Genomic DNA, 22077 nt, shown 5'->3' on the forward strand with positions numbered 1-22077 from the left:
AGAGTCCAGAGGCCTGTAATACCTCTATAAACTCACGTCCGGTGTGTTGACAGAGTGCTGTGCAAACACCTCCACCCACCTGGATGGGCAGATTCCCCAGCTCGGCCAGCCGTGCTTGTTTAGCTCATTCCCTGGAGCACGGAGGGGTCGCAGTCCTGTTTTCCTACCTCAGGCAAACGGCAGCTTCCCAGTCAACCCCTGCCTTCACTCCTGGGCTTTTCCATTACAAAAACATTCACTTACAAGGAGCATACTGCCATGCAACGCAAATAGACCTACAGCCCGCCAGGCTTGGAGAGACCGTACTGCTACAGCTCGCCAGGCTTGGAGAGACCGTACTGCTACAGCTCGCCAGGCTTGGAGAGACCGTACTGCTACAGCCCGCCAGGCTTGGAGAGACCGTACTGCTACAGCTCACCAGGCTTGGAGAGACCGTACTGCTACAGCTCGCCAGGCTTGGAGAGACCGTACTGCTACAGCTCGCCAGGCTTGGAGAGACCGTACTGCTACAGCTCGCCAGGCTTGGAGAGACCGTACTGCTACAGCTCGCCAGGCTTGGAGAGACCGTACTGCTACAGCTCGCCAGGCTTGGAGAGACCGTACTGCTACAGCTCGCCAGGCTTGGAGAGGACGTACATAGGCTTGGGAGAGATCAACAAATTGAAGGAAGGCCAGCTGGTTTCTCCAAAAGTGCTCATTTTAAATGAAGGAGGAGATGACACAGGTGGCATGTGAGGAGCATGGGGATGACAGTCCTGACTCATGAGGCAGATGACAGTCCTGACTCAAGGGGCAGATGACAGTCCTGACTCAAGGGGCAGATGACAGTCCTGACTCATGAGGCAGATGACAGTCCTGCCTCATGAGGGGCAGATGACAGTCCTGACTCATGGGGTGGTCTACAGCTCAACACCCCCCCCCCCCTCCGTGGTGGCGGCTGGGTGATCTCGTGATTGGTGTAATTCACAAAGTCACCATAAATCACTTTCTTAAATGGGTCTGGAATTTTCCAAAGACAGATTTCAGTTAAATAGACTTGCTCCTGGGTTCACCATATCGTAGCGTGAGAAAGGTCTGTGTGACATTAACCTAGCTGGGTGAATCTCAGCAGATGCACAGTGTTTGTAAATTTTACAGAAACTTTATTAATATTCTTTTTAACCCTTAATGTAACCTAGCAGGTCATATTTTATTTAAGGACATAGTTTTATTTACAATGGCAACCTGGCAAGAGAGAGAAGCCAACTGAGAAAAGAGAAAACTAAAGAGGATGAAATAAGAAATACAATCACACCAAATAAACATCAAAAATGAACTAAATGAACAAAATGAACACCATACAGACATGATGGTGAGTTAGTGGAGAAACAGGTTTAAATAAAACTCCTTTATCATTTTTAAACTTATATAAATGTTTACATCTGTTTACATAAAGTTTTTTTTAGCGTGTTTCAGTCCCATACCGTTGGCAACTGAGACGAGGTGTTGTGTTTTAGGGACTTAGTTAGACATGGAGGTCAGAGGTGCTGTTGCGTTTGGCAGATCCTGGCTGTGTCAGGGTTGGTAAACAGGGTGGCATCTGTCCTAGAAGAGTCCTATTTATGAATGTGAAGTTGTGGATGTCATCACGAGTGTGTAAACAGGGCTGACTGACCAGAGAGTACAGAGAGCAGTGATAGTTCTGAATGGAGCATTTATAACAAAACAGATAAGAGAATGATACAGAACATCAGACATCTGAAGTGTACCTCTACACGTCAGTCTGGAATGAATGAGGAACACATGGCATGTCTGTATGGTTAGAGAAGTCCTGTCTAAACACTTCTAGATATCTGTCCATTGGAACCTGTTCCAGGATGTTCCAGGAGGTCTCCCTTAATTGTAGTGAACTTAAAAGTAGGGATGGCACTTTTCCCACCAAACCACATAATCTGGCTCTTTGTTTAATGGACATTTAAGAATGAACTTAGAGGTGAGCTTGTGATCCTGGACCTCTGACAGCACAGTCTCACAAAATACGTTTAGGAAACAGAGGCCTTGGTCTTCAACTCATGCAGAGCAAATCAGAGCCAAACTATAACTTCCTCTCACCTCTAAGCAAACAAGACTGTTCCTAATGAAATTCCCTTTAAAAGACTGCGAGGTTCCTGTGACCTTACCACATTCCAGCCTTGCCAGCCTTTTATCCCAGGCTCCTGTAGGATCTACGCTCTGTAATGAGACAGCCACCCACAGAAGCCTCATACGGCATGCATAAGAGCTGCTGTTTCAGAAGAAGAGCTCTACCCTTCAGAGTGTCGAGGGTTAAGATGTACTGTCTGAAGCCATATTCAGAAGATATCAGCGCTGGCTTTCTCAGCAGGCCTTGCTAATGATTTGTAGCCTCCCAAGCCCGGACCCTCTCAGGTGGTGTGGCCTGAGTGAGGCTGCACACTCTGATGAAACATCACAGATAAAATAAACTGACAGTTGCAACTCATTGCAAGGAGCAGACATCACCCAGCAGCCCAGAGCCCCCGAGCCCAGCGTCCAGCTCTCCAACGCTCTGATGCGCTCTCTTTCTCTCCTCTCCAACACTACAACACTCTCTCTCTCTCTCTCTCTCCTTTCTCTCTCTCTCCTCTCCTCTCTCTCTCCTTTCCCGTTTTTAGATTCTCTCTTTCTAGTCTTCCTTTGTATTTCTTCAAGAAGCAAAGTGTGTGTCTGTTTGTCTGTGTGTGTGCATGTATGAGTGTGAATATGTATGTGTGTGTGTGTGTGTGTGTAGCAAAAGAGAGCAAAAGAAGCAAAGGTAATGTAACCGAAACTGTTCCCTTATGAACCCTTATTAACCCTTATGAACCCTTATTAACCCTTATGAACCCTTATTAACCCTAACCCTTATTAAAATCTATTTTATATCAGTCCATTAAGTACTCTCTCCCTTTCTCTTTCCATCTCTTTCTCTCTCTTTCTCCTCCACTTTTGCACATGGCACACTTTAGTCGATATGGTCCTACTGGTTGGGTCCATGTGTGCACACACATAAAGGCCCACAAGATCCTAATCCTGCAGTGAGACATCCACATTTGCATCACAATGGTCATGAATGTAAATATTTAGAACGCCTGCGATCCCACACACACAGATGTGCATTCACTAAACGTCTTATTTGAGTGTGAGCAGAAGATAGAACACCTAAACTACGAAGACATAATGTGAACTGGCTGGGAATTGCTAATTAATTGTTATTACTAATGTAATAATGTAAACTAATGTAAAGACTAATTATTACTAATGTAAACTAATCTAACGACAAATTATTACTAATGTAAACTAATGTAATGACTAATTATTACAAATGTAATAATGTAAACTAATGTAACGACTAATTATTACTGATGTCATAATGTAAACCAACGTAAACACGAATTACTACTAATGTAATAATGTAAACTAACGTAAACCCTAATATTACTAATGTAATAATGTAAACTAATGTAAACTCTAGCTTATGATAATTTATGTTCGTTTTTTTCATTTTCTTTTTTTCCTCATGTTAAAAGTAATTTCCATGTTTTACTAACCCTGTTTGTGTTTTTTTGAGATCTCCCACAATGGCCTCCTTATTAAAGCAGCAGTCTGTTGGGCTGTGGAGGCCAGCTGGCACTTGGCCCACTGAGGGGGTGGTCTGTGGAGGCTGACTCAGCAGGGCTGCCCCGCCCCCCTCCAACAGTACAACATTAAGGGTCAGTTTCTGGCTGGTGAGTAACCACAGCTCTACCATGTCACCTGGTCTGCCCTGTCAGATGGTTCTGTACTCTGTGCTTCTCTGCATGACTGTTGCCTGCCCTTACCCAGATGAAGACACAGACAGACAACAAGACACGTGTTCTCCACACGACATACAATGTGGATTTCAACATCTGAAATATTGAACTTTTCCCTCTTACATTAATAGATGGAAAGACAGGGTCATCTGATGAAGACTGAGGAGCTGCTTCCTCCCTTCCGACATGTTTCATACTCACATAACCCAGACTGCTTGTGCCCATGTGACATCAACATCAACTCTACTCTTTGCTTTGAACCAAAGATCCCCTCCTCTGGGTTTTAGCACCAACCAGCGTCATCAGTCCACAGCAGTTGCTGTTAACCTGATAATTACACATGCCGATCAGTACATGTGCCAAGGCAAATATTTTGTTAATTATCCATATTTAATGTCATTTTAACACTGGCCTTTTTCCTAAAGTCCAGCAGATGCTATTAAATTTCACCCCACAGATACACAGTTATGACATGTAATAACTACGTGAATATAAAAGAGATGAATAATCTAGAGGGAGCTAACAAATTAGGGCCATCATTAAAAAGAAAAAAGAATGAAAAAAAGATCATCTTCACATCATCTGCATGGCGCTCCGAGTCTAAGGGAACATGAACCTTCCTCGCTGCTCTGCCTGTAAAGAATTACGGCATTAATTCTGCCCAGGACCCTTATGGCCTCATTCACTTCAGCGTTCCCTGGAGCGTTCAGCGCCTGTGCAATGATAACAGTGTTTCTGTCCACAATGACTCTCACACATCCATTTCCACATCAGAACTATTCCTGCCAAACTCCAAGGAAGGCATAACGGAGACTCTGGCACACGTTAAAGTGACCAGTCAGATGATAACATGACTAACCACTGATAAAGGCTAATCAGCATTATGGGTTAATAATAACTAGCCCTCACTACCTAGCCCTCACTACCTAGACCTCAATAACTAGTCCTCACTAACTAGCCCTCACTACCTAGATCTCAATAACTAGACCTCACTACCTAGGCCTCAGTACCTAGACCTCACTACCTAGCCCTCACTAACTAGCTCTCACTACCTAGACCTCACTACCTAGACCTCACTAACTAGCCCTCACTACCTAGACCTCAATAACTAGCCCTCACTACCTAGCGCTCACTAACTAGACCTCACTACCTAGACCTCACTACCTAGCGCTCACTAACTAGCCCTCATGAACTAGACCTCACTACCTAGACCTCACTACCTAGACCTCACTAACTAGCCCTCACTAACTAGACCTCACTACCTAGCCCTCACTACCTAGCCCTCACTACCTAGTCCTCACTAACTAGCCCTCACTACCTAGACCTCAGTAACTAGCCCTCACTACCTAGACCTCAATAACTAGACCTCACTACCTAGGCCTCAGTACCTAGACCTCATTACCTAGACCTCACTAACTAGCCCTCACTACCTAGCCCTCACTACCTACACCTTACTAACTAGTCCTCACTACCTAGACCTCAATAACTAACCCTCACTACCTATCCCTCACTAACTAGCCCTCACTAGCTAGACCTCAATAACTAGTCCTCACTACCTAGACCTCACTAACTAGCCCTCACTAACTAGACCTCATTACCTAAACCTCACTAACTAGACCTCACTAACTTTGAGTGTGAGACTCATTTGCATTTCGATTTGGGCTTGTTTATTTATTTAGGTCTTCCCTTGACAGGTTTAGGGGCAGAGCAATCACTGTTCTACACTCTATGTGAACATATGTCCTATTGTAGCTGAATTTAGACACAATAACCATGTGTTGACTTAACGTTCCCTCACATAGGGAAATAATAGATAGTTATAATAATAAAGGCATGCCCTCCATAGTTCTTTTATTCTTTCATGTTGGTATGAGACTCAGCATCTTAACTATGATTCAAACCTTCATTTATAGATTAATACTGAACACCATAATCTGGGTTTACTCTTCATGTTCTCAACATCAAGAGCCAGGATAGGGTTAGGATTAGGATTAGTGTTAGAGTTAGGGTTAGGGTTAGGGTTAGGGTTAGGGTTAGGGTTAGGATTAGGGTTAGGGTTACGGTCAGGATTAGGGTTAGGGTTAGGGTTAGTGTTAGGGTTAGGGTTAGGTTAGGGTTAGGGTTATTGTTAGTCTAACTCTAGATAGATAGTTAGGGTTAGGTTAGGTTAGCGTTAGGGTTAGGTTAGGTTAGTGTTAGGGTTAGTTTAGGGTTATTGTTAGCCTAACCCTAGATAGGTAGTTAGGGTTAGGTTAGGTTAGTGTTAGGGTTAGTTTAGGGTTATTGTTAGCCTAACCCTAGATAGGTAGTTAGGGTTAGGTTAGGTTAGGTTAGGGTTATTGTTAGCCTAACCCTAGATAGGTAGTTAGGGTTAGGTTAGGTTAGGTTAGGTTAGGGTTATTGTTAGCCTAACCCTAGGTAAATGGCTGGTTGGTGACTTCTTGTGTGTTTTTCACTATTATGTGCATCTTGTCACTTCACAGAGACAAAATGTTTGCATTTATCTTCATGTCTGTTAAGTTCTCATAGTCATAGACATCACATTTCTATGTGTTCAGCATGAAGGGATGCAGAATTCCCAAAGTGTAAACATGAGCGGGGTTGCCTTGACAGCACGGCGGCCCTCGCTGGGAAGCTCTCTCTTTACCAAACACATCGCTGGAGGCTCTGTCTCATAACACCTGTGATGTCACTGTTTTTTTTCCTGCACTGTTCAACATTTCTATTTGAATTGCAATGAAAAGGATCAGGGCCGATGCATGCTTGCAGTCTCAGTTTAACCCCAGGTATCTGCAGCTAATCCTCTCATTGTAAGCCTGCCAGGGGACATGACAGAGTAGATTATATTTTTCTTTTGGGAGCCAGGCTGCACTGGTGTAAAAATAAACAAACAAAAAAACACATTTCCCCCCCAAGGACTGTAAGTGCTACTAAGTGGGTGAAAACTTCAAGAGACGTTACATTGATCGCACATATCCTGGACCTTTAAAAATCTGACCCAGTGGTGAGAGAAATCTACTATATATAGATCAATTTGGGTTTTCATATAAAGTTTCTTCTGAAATCCTTTTGAAATTGAGCATGTGGTGTCATTTTTAAGAATATGCCATATTAGCTGAACATTATTTTCACTCACTTGGTAACGTGTGTATACTAACAACATTGACTGGGCACATGGTTTGACAGTAGATTGTTAACGCTTGGCACTTCTTCAAGTCAAACCCAAGAAGAGTTGTCTCATTTTCACTAAATCAGTCATTTGTTAAACATTCTTTGAATGACAAAGAAACAACACAAATCCTCGGTGAAGGCTCTGCTCTGAACAGAGTAGGAGCACTGCTACAAGATTTCTGCTTCTACGTATCCTGGAGTAGAGCTCTCTATGTGAGAGGGAGATCACAACAACAATATGAATATGTACATGTATACTGAGTCTCCACACTGTGTGTATATTCTACAGTATATGTGTACAACAGTGTGTATATATTACAGTGTGTATATACTACAGTGTGTGTATACTACAGTATGTATGTACATGTACTGCTAGCATATGAACACATGATGAATACTGCTAGCATATGAACACATGATGAATACTGCTAGCATATGAACACATGATGAACACTGCTAGCATATGAACACATGATGAATACTGCTAGAATATGAACACATGATGAATACTGCTAGCATATGAACACATGATGAACACTGCTAGCATATGAACACATGATGAACACTGCTAGCATATGAACACATGATGAATACTGCTAGCATATGAACACATGATGAACACTGCTAGCATATGACCACATGATGAACACTGCTAGCATATGAACACATGATGAACACTGCTAGCATATGAACACATGATGAACACTGCTAGCATATGAACACATGATGAACACTGCTAGCATATGAACACATGATGAATACTGCTAGCATATGAACACATGATGAACACTGCTAGCATATGAACACATGATGAACACTGCTAGCATATGAACACATGATGAATACTGCTAGCATATGAACGCATTAATAAAACTGCTATCATATGGACAAGTTTATATATATAAACCATATATAGTGGGTTTAGAACAGGTTTGGAGCGCTGGAAAATGTTTAGGTATGAAAACAGAAGCACATGAAGAACCATGTGTTGCTGAGAGAGAAGAAGGAACAAGGGCATCTCTGTGAGAGTCAAACATTCCATTGCTTTGGGCCAAGAGACAAAACTTCTTGTTTTAGCAGACTGCCCATCTAATAAGCATAACCGTCATCAGAATGCACACAGCGTTCATATACTCCTGAAGGTGATCAGCTACACTCAAATTAGCAGACATGATAAATCAGCATTAATTAGCTAATAAAAGGCAGCAGGTGGTTGGAGCCTTTAGCCATTCCGCTGGTGGTCTGAATTATGTATATTACATAGTTACGGCAGTGACAAAGTAAATGAGACCAGGGGAACAACAGACAGATCTGGGATGCCCTTGCATGAATGCAAAGGTGGAAAATACTCATTTCAAATGTCCTGCAATTCCCAGAATTCTACCCACAGGACTACAAGACCCTTTGACCTCTACTCAAATAAAGGGGGTTTGTGAATACTAGACTGATCAGGACATCATAATAAACACACATATGCTTGTTTTCATTATTACTGAAAAGATAAATATTTATTTTTTTAATCAACCCAATTAGAATATCAATTTTTACACCAAAAAGACTGTGTTGATTATATATATATATATATATATATATATATATATATATATACACACTATAAAAGTCATAAGTAAATCTGAGAAACATAGAATGAGAGTAAATAAATTAGGTTCATACAGGCCAGCTTTACTGGTGACGTTGATAGAGGCACTGGTGGAAGTTGTTCTTCTGAACAACTGTGTTGAGTAGGCCTACCTGCAAAGAACCACTGAGAACTATAATCTAGCACTTTAATCTAGAAATTCAATCTAGCACAATCGAGCACTTTAAACTAGCACAAAAGGTTCTCAAAGCTTTAAACTACATGTACACCAAAGGTTTTGTGTCAATTAGAGTTTTCATCACAGTTTAGCAACAGATTTCTTCACACGGAGAGAATAAGGAGGATGAAATAAGAGAATGTGCATGGCTGTGGCAGTCTTAAATGAAGATGACACTGGAATTTTCAGGATGTCAGTGTAAGTCACTTCACGTTGCATTCAGTAACTCCGGCAGTCTTTACCTGATCACTGCTAAGGTGATACACATCTCACAGAGAACCATAATGGATCATTCATAAGAGTCTTTCACAATTCAGATTGTAAAAGTTATATTTAATTATATATAAAGTTATATTTAGGGCCTAAATCTCCATCAAGAACCCTTTTAATTTACCATGGGTTACAAAGATTACCATTCTCGCCATACTGGAGACAAAGTGTGGCGATCAGACTTTAACTCAACTAACTCAGTAAAATCTGCTCACTAATATCAGATCACTAAAATCAGATCACTAAATCCAGCTCACTAAAACCAAGTTCACAGAGATAGCAGCAGCAAAATGACTCATGCTAATTCAGGCAACTAACACCACTACTACCATTTATTAGACCCTTCACCTTTGATGCTCAATATAGATGCTAATACCACATAAATGCTGAAGCACGGAGCTAATATCTTTCATTTGGACAGCACAAACGATAGCGTTAATTTGGCTAAACGGACAATAAAGCCAGCAGAGGCAGTTCTGTGCAGGTGAACATGGAGGAGAGAGAGAGGGGATCTTACCTCCAAGTGCTTCTCAGTAGCCTCCACCTGCACTGTGCTCGCATTGTTAATGATGGCAGATTCTTCAGCACCCTGTACTGTGTGTGGTGCACAGTAGAGCGTGGGAGCGGGAGACAACCACACTCAAAGTCTAGCTGCCTTTCCCGGGAGGGCACTTATTTACAGACTACTGGCTGCCTTCTGAAATGGTGCTGAGTGCCTTGTTTGTTTAAACAGATCTCTCATCTTACATCTTAATCCAGTGAGCTTGCATTTAGATACTGAAAACAGATGACATCAGAGTTCGTATGTTCATGGCGGGTCATGCTTACAGAATACTGCACCATGCACACACTTTATTCCAGTGAGAGGCAATTTTAAACCTCCCCTGTCGCCAAGATAAAGTAATGCATGACTACTCCACCATTTCCTCACACACACACACACACACACACACACACACACACACACCCCACCCCCACCCCCCACCCCCCCCCACACACACACACACAAAGATCTAGGTCTCTTTTCCTGTTCTTGGGGATTTATGTCCTCGGGCATCTATTTGGCATGAGGTAGAAGGAGTGGTGCCATCCGCCCAGGCAGCCCGGGCGGGCGCAGCCATGGTGGCAGATGGAAGGCTGATTGCTCCGTTGTTTGCAGCTGTATACGTCCCTTTATGTGAAAACAAGCCAGTGTTGCGCCCCAGTGCTGGAGTTACTCACAGCCCTCATAATTATGTGGGACAAGGTGTCCAAATAATAACGGAGTTGAGGGTTGCCATGGTTTCCTACACGCAGTAGGAGCCTCTTAAACATGAACCATGTTCAGGCATTTTGGACTGATTCGTTACATTAAAATTTGTACTTTACTCACAAACTCACACCTGTTATATAATTTTATGTCACACTATATATACCAGTAAATGTGGACACATAAACACAGAATGGCTTGATTATGACAGTTTTAGATTTACAACTCTCCTCTTTGAAGGATGTGCTCAGTGCTGCATATTTTGCAGCTGACTGTCTAAGTAATAATTTTGGTTATTATATACATCCATAAAGATGCGACGTTTCCATTTGCAGGATTTGGTGGATTGAGAAGGGTGAGTTAAAGGCGTGCTTTACCTCCATAGTGCATGAATATAAAAGTTTCTTCAGGCAGATACTGCCAGATCCAATGCATAAGAACTGAGGAAGCAGAATTTCCACTGAATAAGGAGCACGACCAAATCATTCTAACAGTTCATCATCACACAAAATTCATTTTGAGCCCAATATAGCAACATCAGCAGTGCCTGCGGTCAGGACCTGATTCACATCTAACAGTAATCCGCTTTCCCACAGCCAGCCCTCACACTGCTGTGATGCCCTGACATTAAAGGGCTAATTCAATAGAAAACACATGAATGAAACCCAGTCTGCTGAAACAGTAGAATCGGAACCTCACTGGGACTCACTGGGATTTTATTTGCCACCTCATTATGCAATAAAACCACATTAAAATATGCCGTATATATATATGATATACACTATGTTTAACCACCACAATTTTTGAATTTTTTTTTTTTTTTGGGGGGGGGGAGCACAATTACATATAACATTTAACAACATGTAATAAATCCAAGAATAGATATTCAGATTAAAATGATTCAGGTGGAAAATTAATTTAATCAGTCTATATTTTAGATGTGTTATTCTTTATATCTCTAATTATTAAGGGAAGGAAATAAAAATTAAGTGCATTATTTTCTCATGAAGGAAAATCTAAATGCTTTTTTTCTACCTCCATAGATATTATCTTACTCCATTTTAAGAGGACAAGCAATCTTTCACTGCGAGGTTGATGTATTATGTCAAATACAATGTGTAGGACAGGCCTAAACCCCAAACTGTTAGCCGTGCTGGTGCGCACTACTCTACGTGCACCTTCCTGTCTGCTCTGTTCCAGCCCAAACACCTGTTGCTGGGAGACAGGGGCGGGGCTGTGCGCGAGTCGGGCGGCAGAGGCGGGGTTTAAGACGGCCGCAAGGGGCGGGGCTTGAGCCAGGATGGTTGGACGTGTACGATGCCATCTCTGGAGCGGTCCCTCAACATGACTGACAAATTCATGGCTGCTTGCTACACGGCCCCACAGCTCCCCCGACGTCGCCAGCATAATTACATCTGCGCAGCACCGCTGCAACTGCGCTCCAATAAAGACACGAAGGCCTGGCTTCCTCTCCCCTCACTGCCGTGTAATAATGTGCATATTGGAAACTGGGCCAAAATGTGCCTTTGCTTGGTGAGAAATCTGTCACGCTACACACTGATGAGCGGCGGTATTAAAACAAGGCTCTCGCGTGGGTACGATAGAAACACCTCCCAGCAACAGGTCAACACGGCACATATACGCGGCGACACGGACACCTCAAGGCGGTGTCTAATAATGTGTCTGATAATGTCTAATCATGCTGTTTTGAACAGTCGCACTGCTAACTTTTCCTCTTTTGTCAAGCCAGCTTAGATTTACAAATGTTGTTTTCCTTTTTTTTTTTGTAAGGTTACTTTTTTAAGACGGAATACTACTACTACTACTACTACTACTACTACTACTAATAATAATAATAATAATAATAATAATTATTATTATTATTATTATTATTATTATTATTATTATAGTAATTATTTATTGTTGTTGTTAATATGCATGCTATTGCCAGTTATTTAAAACAACTCCAACTATTGCTGGTGTCGATGTGGACGTTTCTACTCAGATCTGGTTCCGCAGGCTGTAGTTGGTGACTGGTGACACATTTTTGCTTTTGTGTTTTATGCTCAGTGTTTCTGCGGTGCGTCGCTGGTGGTGTGTGCGGTGGTGTGGTTGGGCGGAGGTGGGGGCACGAACCGGGAAGCAGGTGAAGTCTCATTACTGCTGTAAGGGACCGTGCAGAGGAGGGAAATGTCTGTAGCGTTCTTGTGTTCGTATGCCTTTGAGTATGAATAAAACACTACGGTGTCTCAAATGGGTCAAGCAGCTCAGTGGAGCCGGTGGCGCTCGTGACTTATGGCAGATCAAGCTGAAGGTTCCGCATCTCATACTGACACGCAAAAGGCTGCCCCCTGGTCTGCGCATGCGCATGGCCCATCAACGCATCCAGCCCAGTTTAACCACCCAAACTGTCATTCTGTTAGTAGCGGAGCTCTAAGGCGTTACGGTCATTATTTCCTTTATTTATGACTCAGGACAGCAAAAAGACATTTATCTAACAATCTCAAATGAAACGTGATTAATTTGCAACATACGGGCCTACTGACATCCTTTTTATTTCTTGCTTTTTGTCGACACGGATCTATTTGTCACGTGTTACGAGAAAACTAGCGATAATCACGAGTTCCGAAATGAACGGATATGAACATATACATGAAACAGGAATATTGACTACAAAGAGTCGAACCCCCCGCACGAGGCTATGATCTTGGAATGCATGCAGCTATGTCCATCTAAATAAATAAATAGACAAACAAACAAAACTTTTTAATGTAGGTCAAAAAGTCAGCTCACATCCTTTACATCGCAGTGCGGTCATCATTGAAATAGTTCAAGTTCGGATCAAATAACGGATCTGTGAAGCCACTCTGGCTGTCAGGCTGTAGTGTGACGGATGTCCGCCTCAGCAGCAGGCAAACATTTCACTGCATTTTAATCTGGACCCTTTAATGTGATGCTACATCAATTAAGACCGACTGCGCGCGCTACATCACCTAACACCTTAACGACTGCTCTCTCGCGCACCGCATTCCGTGCATGCATAATATAAAGGCTCTTGCTACAACCCCGTTTGCGTGTTTATGCGCGCGGTAAGTCTTTCTATCGAACTAATTTAGTTCATTGCGCTCGTGGTCGCCGCCGTCGCCTCGGGCCGCTGGCACTGGGCCGTAGTGTCATTTGCTACCAACTGGGTTTTTGATGAGAGCTGACCCCGCCGCGTCATCCCTCACCGCTGTCTCATTGCCTTTATTTACATCTGTCTTTAGTATTCTAATTACTCGCTTTATTACTTTAGCCCGGAGGAATCCACGAAAGCTGCGACAGGACGCCAGTTTTTAACCAATAATAAAGAACCGTTAACTCCCAGCACGGGCCCCGAGCACGTGGTGGCTAATTTTAGGCGACAGGTCAGAAAACAGAAGAGCTGTTGACTGATCGCGGAGGGTTTCCTCTGAAGCGCCTTTTATAGCTGTGGGGCTTTTCTACTCATAATACTTAGCGAGATTAAGCGTTTCCACATTTCCTGATCCTGGGTGGAACCATCTGCTTGTAGGACGTGTCTCGTCCTGAATGAATATATTCGTTCTCCCTCGGTTTTATTTTTCTGCCCGTTTTCTGATGTTCGACTACTTTATAGATAATGCATCATATATCGGTCCTTCAGCCCATGAGTGCCGCAGGGTTGTGCTTGAATTAACCTTGACATTAAAGGTTGATTGACAGATTACAAAAGCTGAAACTTCTTTATTTCCCGAAGTCCTGCTAAAACTAAAGGCAGTAGCTCTCACGACAGGCACAACAAATCCTCTGTCTGACCTAGTGAAGTGAATGTGGTCTATATATCTGAAGTCTTCGAAAACCACGGGAAAAAAGTTTTAAACGTTCTTTCCCGCTTTGCAGCAGAATTTTGTAAAATAGCATCAATAGTGCGGCTCCGAGTCTTTAATGAGCTCTCAACTTTAAAGACTTGAAGGATATTAACAAGCTGCTTGACAAATGGCGCTTAGAAGCACATTAAAGACGCGGCTAATGGAGCGCGTAATGACGGCTAATTTTCGATCAGATATAAATTAGAGCCCCCAACAGTTATTTGCCTTAAGGACTTTATGTAAATGATTCTGTTCTGTATAAACTGAAAGCCGCCGAGTTGAGAGAGAGAGGGGGGGGGGGCTCTGGCACTCCTTGCGGGTGTGATGAATGGATCGGCAGCGGAGCAGGGCTGTCAAAGCCCAGTGAACACACGCGTATCCTGCAGACAGCTCTACCACCTTCTCATTACTGCCAAATCTTTACTGCTCGCGATCTTTACTGCTACTTGCTCGTTTGGAACGGCGCAACAGCGTCTGAGAATAAGAGAATCCCACGCGCCATTCGTTAGGCCTAAATGATTTTCGTGGAGAGGAGAGACTGTGAGAAACATGCAGGCCCATCCTGAACTCTTAAATATTTAATCACCATGGGCTTCTTTTGAAGACATCTATTTGAACAATATGTTCTAATCTATGGGATGTGCACAGAACGGGAAAATATTAAATAAATGTTACGCTGAAAAAAACTTGGACCAAATTCTGCGTAACAACACCGAAAACTGTCAGCTGACATTTCCAGACAAAGCGGCAGTGCGCTCTCCAAATGAAACACATCGACAGTTTCCATAATTACAATATTTTTTCGTTTCGTTTTGTAAAGAAGTATGCTTTAAAGAAAACATATAGCATGCAAATGCAGAAAGTATTTTATTTTTGTATATTTCACTGCGGTCTACATACTAGACAGTCTTAGACCATAGGCCTTGTTGACTGCGGACGGTATTGTTGAGATCCACACAGTTTGTAATTCTATGTAATAATGGATTGTAAGCAGCAGTGAAGAGCTGCATGATTATCGACACATGTAAGAAACGACAATCACGGCGCTTTACACGGGGCTGGGTGTCTCAAAGCATGAAACAAAGAGACTCTGTGAATGATAGCGCGAGCACCACAATGAACACTCGCTCTCTCGTTTAAGATGAGCTTAACACTCCTAAAGCGATCTGCGATAACGGATCCCTGCAGTGGAGGCGATATATTTACATTCCCTAAAGTTAATGGTACTGAAGGCCGCGAGATTCCGCTCCTGTTTATGCACCAGACGAACGATAAGCTTTCTCGAGCTTTTCTTTTTGTTCTTTTTCTTGTTATTTCTTTTCTTTCTTGGACGTCATCAAAGGTTTAAAAGAGAAATAAGCGATGTGTTGAACAGGCTATTTGTTAAGAAAAGAAAAAGAAAAAAGAAATAGGATATAAATTACAAATCAAAACATTTATATCTCTAAAACACTTCAACATGTGGCATAAAATGTATATTCAAACAAATAATATATCACAATTTTAGTGACGTTATCGAATAACCTTAAAAAAAATAAATTACGTTTTATCTCTGAAAGTAATTAATAAATATATGCCATCATAAAACACAATTTTGTTATACATTTATTCTTCCTTATCTGTTTCATTAAAACGTTTCTGCCGATGAAATGTGTTTCATTAGTAGTTAGAGTTTGTCTCTCCGAGAGGAAATCTTCTTCGTTAGTTAGCTATATCAGCTCAGGCCTAAACACTTTATCGATTTAAATAATGCAGCCTATTCCTTTAGTATTTCTTTTCGTTAACTTACTGAATCAATTTGTGTCGGGGGGTGGGGGTGGGGGGGTGCGCGCGCGCGTGTGTGTGTGTGTGTTGGGGGGCGGGCACTTATGGCTGTCACAGCCGGAGCGAGAAAGAGGCCGTCCATCCAGGCGCGCATGCATGTGAACGCATGACGTGATAAGTCACAGTGCCATGAATATAGGGCTTCTAGCATCGAGTACGCGGCCTTTGCAACCATATCGAACTCTAATAAAACACTTCACAAACTAATAACCACTCACATTAATGAATATTGTATAAAGTCCTCTTCCAGAAGCCGAGCCCCCCCGGCCCAACTGTGACTGAGACAGCACCGTGTAAACGCTCGAGCGCTGACTAAAGGCCGGCGTGTTCGGCTCGCACTGAGGCCTGTGGTTTCCTAACGCAGGCTGCTGGCGCGCATTTGAAAGCGCTCACTTGGTGTAAATGTACAGTTAAAATATTCTATTCGCAGATCCCCAGCGGAGCACCGACGGTCCCCGGCTTCATTAAATTTTCATCCGTCTCCCTCTGAAAGGGAGGGAATGTTGAGGGGGAAACGAGAAAGGAAACAGAAGGCATAATTATAACAAAGGAAAACAGCGCTGCTTCTTTTTTAGCCTGGCCACCATGATTTTTAAGAGCACGTGAAGGGGTGTACATGCGTGGAAAGGTGTGCGTGAACGTTCACAGGTCAGCTGTCACTTGGATATTCTTTTGAAAAAAAGAAAACAAAGACTCGATATGTAGGTTATCATTACCAGACTTCTGGATAATATAAAGGGCAGAGTGTATCTATGTGTGCGAGGGGGTGTTTGTGTGTTTCTGTGTGTGCGTTGCGCGCGTGCGTGAACGCGCTACTACGTCGTTCTCTTTCTGATCGATTCTCTATCAATAAAGTCACGATCGCTTCTTTTTCAGTCTCGGCTGAGTTTCCCAAACACATCGTAAAACAACTCTGATGTTTATATGGTAGCGCGAGTATTACACTGACCACTTTCTCTCTCATTTAAGATGATCTTAACACTACGATGAGTTTGGGAAACGTGGCCGTGAAAGTTGAGCCGCGAGCAGGCTCTCCAGGGAGCCGTGAGCTCACCGGCTGGGAGCTGGTATCATACAGAGAGTCGCGCGCTGTGAGATCGTTTCAATTCCCGACAAGCTTCCCCGGTCCAAACAGCCATGACGGACCATAATTAAACGTCCCGGGTAATGATTACTTACTGCTAGTAATTATCTGCGTTTCATAATTCGATGTGTAATTTAATAATTCGTTTATATTAGTGAATTAGGTGATCGGCACATTTACAAGAACTAATTTCTTTGTTAAAGCAAATTAGAATTGATGAGGAGTTAGAAGATTTGCCAACTCTAGTCTATCTATTATTCAACACGACACTTCCATTTTCTTTTACTTTAACTACCTTAATTGTCTTAAAGCACTACATCAAAAATATTCGATTTTAAGAATAAAAGAACATTAGGCCCATACAATTTTCACTGATTAGTAATGAACGTAATATCACTTTCGTTATCTTTAAGATCAAATATAACGTGAAAATACGTGACATGTAAATATGTCTTTACCACTCAGTTCCTAGATAAAGTTAAACACTGCTTTCTTATACCTCACAAAACGCGCATTTTGTCAAAACGTTGACTTCACCCCCGTGAACCCTACACGGTCGGGTGTACACTGGGAGGTCCTTTGCCAGTATATTCCCTATACATGTAAGAACACAAAACCAGACCTATGAGATTCGTTTTATTTCGGTGGCTGTCCATGGTGCTGAAAGCAATCCACAGGCCTAGAAAGGCACAACTCAACACGCGGCTCTCTCTCTCTCTCTCTCTCTCTCTCTCTCTCTCTCTCTCTCTCTCTCTCTCTCTCTCTCTCTCTCTGTGCGTGTGTGTGTGTGTGTGTGTGTGTGTGTGTGTGTGTGTGTGTGTGTGTGTGTGTGTCTGTCTGTCTGTGTCTACTCTTTTTCATGCGGCCCAAAAGTGAACCGAGGTAGGCTTCAAAGGCTGCCTGTGTCGGTGGAAGACCAAGAACTATAGACTGTGGATTAAAATGGAGACCGGCACATTGGCAGGCGAGGTGTTTTTCTGGCGGGCTGACATCTGGCAGCGCTGTGCTCGAGGGACCTCCCCAGATCTCTATAGACCACATGATTAGACTCTAATAGAATATTAGCATTTGCTCCCAGGTAGGGTTCCAAAGGCTGCGAACGCTGGCAGCTGCAGGTTGCTCAGGAAAAATACCAAACGCGTCTTGTAGCTTTTTAAGTAATCGGAAGAATCGCAAATAACACCAAAGATCTGCAGATTAAATTGATATATTCCTAAAAGAAACTGTTAGATTGCTAAAATCTTTCGAAACACAAGGGAAGAAAGTCTGAATTTAATCTATCAAACAAAGGTTAATAGTTTGCATTTTGAGTAAAAAACGTTGAAAAAAAACCCTTTTATAATAAAATGTCTGGAACTGGGATATCAAAGGATTGATTACTGTTGCTGTTACCTCGTGATCAGGCCTTCAGGAATGAAGAACGTCCAATAAACTGTTAAACTTTAGTTCTTTAATGAAACACAGTTCAATTCAATTATTCAATGATAACGTAAACATACATGGATGTAATAAATAAAAAAAATCATTCGACAAGTAAACCTAAAGCAACAGACATTACAAGAGAAGTTACCGCAGCTAAAACAGCAATACAGCAAATACCTGCACTGATATCTTTTGTTAGACCAAATGAATTATTTACATTTTACACGTATAGTTCCATGAAACGGATCTTTTTTATATATATAAAGAAAACATTACCAAACACGGTGAATTTAACAAGCAATGACTTCATAATGATACGCGTATATTTGTACAAATAAATTACCAGAGAACATACATAAAATAATTTCAAAGGGAAAAATCTCATATATCTTTCAATTGTGCTATCTTGAGAAAACGAAAAGTAAACATTAGTGTCTTATTTTAAGCGGTTCTTTCCCCTCCGTTAGAGAGGGCCACGTTTTCTTTTTGCTGTTATAATATGATTTTCTCAAGCAAAACGAGGAGGGAATCCCAATAAATATGTAATGAAGTAAACATTACCTCACATGATAAATAGTTCATAAGAAGCATAGCCACGTTAGCGCAGGCGTAGTGCAGCAGATATTTAGCTAAACAATCCCATCACTGGTAAACAGGTTAACCTTTCTTTAAAATTCCTTTCTACAGAATTTAAAGGTTCACTGTTTCAAAAGTACGTACTAATTCTTTAACGAGAATTACATGGCTATTACATGGCCTATTTCTTACGGTTTTATTTCTATTCAAACCCAAGCAGTGGAATTCTAAAGACAGACGAAAGGAAATATGTGACAGCTACATCACGCACTCCCATGGAATCCTCATTCTCATCATCTAATCACCTGTAAAACGGGCGGTAGCTGTCACAGGGTCCCCTTAACACGGACCCTGAATTTTACGGCAGATTGAGAGGAACGAAAGAAAGAAACAGGTTGCAAATCATAGCGCGAGACGATTCTGCCGACCCTTCACCTCACACCCTTCTGAAGGTCCCCACATCACAATCACAGTTAGCACTTTCCACGGAATTACCCGAGTCCCTTTAGATTCAGGCGGCCAATCTGATTGAGCCTTATGAGAGTCTTACTCCATTGACACATAATGAGTAGCATTATTTATTTATATGTGTGTGCGCATATATATATATATATATATATATATATATATATATATATATATATATATATAATATTTATATATTTTTATATATATATATTTATATATATATATATATATATATATATATATATTATATATATATATATATTATATATAAAATCAAAAAGGGAAAAACTAAAAGGTCTTACTTGGTCGTCAAACGGTCCCTTAAGTGATCCCACATCCGCTTAGACGTGACAGTGATTTGGTGTTTTCAGTAAATTCGAATGACGTGATATGCTTCAATGCACAAGTAATCGGTAATTGAAAAAGAAATATTTTGGTAAGAAATATTTTACAAATCGTCTCTAAACAGTTTGTGAAGTCTCTCGACGGTGTTTAGTCTCTAGAGCGAGTTTTTAAACCAAGCTACACGCAAGCCGAGTATTTCATGCGTTTTTGTTTCTGCCGCTGGTTGCAGAACCAAACCCGTACCACGTTCTTTTTCAGGTCCAGCTTTTCGGCAATTGCTGCAATTTTCTCTGAAGACGGACGCGGCTGAATAGCGAAGTAAGCTTCGAGAGACCTCTTTTCTGGGGCTGCAATGGACGTCCGCTTCCGTTTTTTTTCAGCCCCGTTGAAGAGCTCGGGTTTGTTGAGTTTCTCGCGGTGTGACTTCTCTGCCTCTTCCAGCCAGGCTTGTAGGATGGGCTTGAGCGCAATCATGTTGTTATGGGACAACGTGAGTGATTCGAATCGACAGATGGTACTCTGGCTGAGAGAGCCAACGCCAGGAATCTTCAGGTTGGCCAGCGCTGCCCCTACATCCGCCTGGGTCACGCCGAGTTTGATCCGTCGCTGTTTAAAGCGCTCTGCGAAAGCTTCCAAGTCCCTGGGATCAGCGTCCACGTCGCTCATGCAGCCCATGTGTGATGGCAGTCCGTGAGCATGAGCCATGTTGAGGGCTGCCTGGTGCATGTGGTTCATGCCCGCCATGTGGGCCGGGTGCGCAGGCGTGGAAACCACCGAGCCATCTGGGCCGGCCATGGCCCCGGCGAGCGCCAGTCCCGGGGTGATGTGGTCCAGCAGCTCTCCCTCCAGTGCCTGGTGTGGCTGGTGGTGGTGGTGGTGGTGGTGGTGGTGGTGGTGGCTAGCCAGGGCTGATGGGTGCGAGATGGGCACGGATGATGAGGATGAAGACGATGAGGTGCAGGGCAAGGTGTTCATGGTGTGGTAGGTCGCGTCCGGCTTGAAGGGGCTGTGATGAGGAGGATGATGGTGGCTCTTGGTCTGCGAGACTATATCCACCGCCGCCAGAGCTTCCGCGCGGGCCAACAAACTCTCATCCAAGCCGCCGAATATATTGCTCTGCAATTGCAAATAGAATGCACACATAACTGTCAGGAGGGAATTCACGCGCCACTCCGCGATTTTAAAACATTTGCACCATGTAAAAAAGAAATCCGAAAAAAAGAACACAAAAAACAAGACATAAGCAACATCCCAGGTCATAAAAATTAATACGGAACGCAAACCGACTGAATACATAAGCTGGGAGGGAAAATGAAGGTGTTGGGTGATTTGCTGTGCAGACATGAAAAAAACATCAAGCAAAAAAAGTGGGCTGTCAAAATATGCCTTTAAGCGGTGATTATGCAGAATACGTACCGGTGGGGTTGGGAGACACGCGCGCCTCATCGCCTCCGAGCCGCCGCCGCTAGTCGAGCTGCTGTGGCGCGAGGACGAGCACGAGGACGAGGGCGCGTTCGAAGTCAAAGTGGACGACGACGAAGAAGAAGAAGGATGCAGGCTGGAATACTTGGGCTCGGGCAAGCTGGTGTGAGGCATGGCGAACGCCTGCTTGCTGTTCAGAGACATCATCATCATGATTGCGACCAAGCCTTGGCAAGTTCCTTTTAATAAGTTAAGACTCCGCCTTCTTCGACTAGAGTTCAAGCCCAGTTGCTTCGCCGAAGTCTCAAGACGCACTCTGGTACAAGTGGCGTTGCAACGAAAGGGGAGAGGATGAGGTACCAAGTCTCTAGATAGCACATCTATTATTACCTACTGGTCTGGGAACTCCCGGCTGCGCCGTCGCGTTGCTTGAGATGTGTCGCGAGCACCAGTAAAAAAAAAGCCATGCAAGCTTGCGCTACGAGCGCGCCCTCCCTAATCTCTTCCTCTCAAGGGCTGTGGCCCATCGCCTCGAAGTGTGACCCCGGAGCAGCTCCTAGCACAGCGCGCCGCAGACCTCACGAGTTCCTCTGACAAAATTCTTATTTTGCCTGATGGAAATTATGGCACTGGTGAGTTCCTCTTCGCTCACGTTTTGGAACGAGAAGTTAAAAAAAAGTTTAGTATGTCCTCTTCACGCAAATCTCCAAACACTCCAGATCACAACAACACTATCTGACCCTCATTCCTG

At 42.9% G+C, this 22077-nt stretch overlaps 1 protein-coding gene across 2 annotated transcripts; it reads right to left on the reverse strand.

The window, feature by feature from the left end:
• Positions 1 to 19862: 19862 nt before the first annotated feature.
• Positions 19863 to 21539, reverse strand: pou4f2 (POU class 4 homeobox 2). 2 transcript variants are annotated; one of them, XM_027030234.2, is made up of 3 exons: positions 21442 to 21536; positions 21317 to 21369; positions 19863 to 21049 (listed from the first exon to the last, which is right to left on the reverse strand). In XM_027030234.2, exons 1-3 carry the CDS (start codon positions 21534 to 21536, stop codon positions 20082 to 20084), a joined length of 1116 nt encoding a protein of 371 aa, XP_026886035.1. In that variant the 3' UTR covers positions 19863 to 20081. The 2 variants fall into 2 exon arrangements, with proteins under 2 accessions (XP_026886035.1, XP_026886034.1); XM_027030233.2 differs by having other exon boundaries at positions 19863 to 21020; positions 21321 to 21539.
• Between the last annotated feature and the right edge of the window lie 538 nt (positions 21540 to 22077).

Source organism: Electrophorus electricus, chromosome 11, assembly GCF_013358815.1.
Source record: "Electrophorus electricus isolate fEleEle1 chromosome 11, fEleEle1.pri, whole genome shotgun sequence".
NCBI classification, from domain to species: Eukaryota; Metazoa; Chordata; class Actinopteri; order Gymnotiformes; family Gymnotidae; genus Electrophorus; species Electrophorus electricus.

Bases quoted from the DNA above. Each gene is read 5' to 3' on its own strand.
- pou4f2 (XM_027030233.2), bottom strand. From the start codon at position 21,539: ATGATGATGATGTCTCTGAACAGCAAGCAGGCGTTCGCCATGCCTCAC. The intron at 21,021-21,320 runs GTACGTATTCTG...TTGCAATTGCAG, and splicing joins CGTGTCTCCCAACCCCACCG to AGCAATATATTCGGCGGCTT.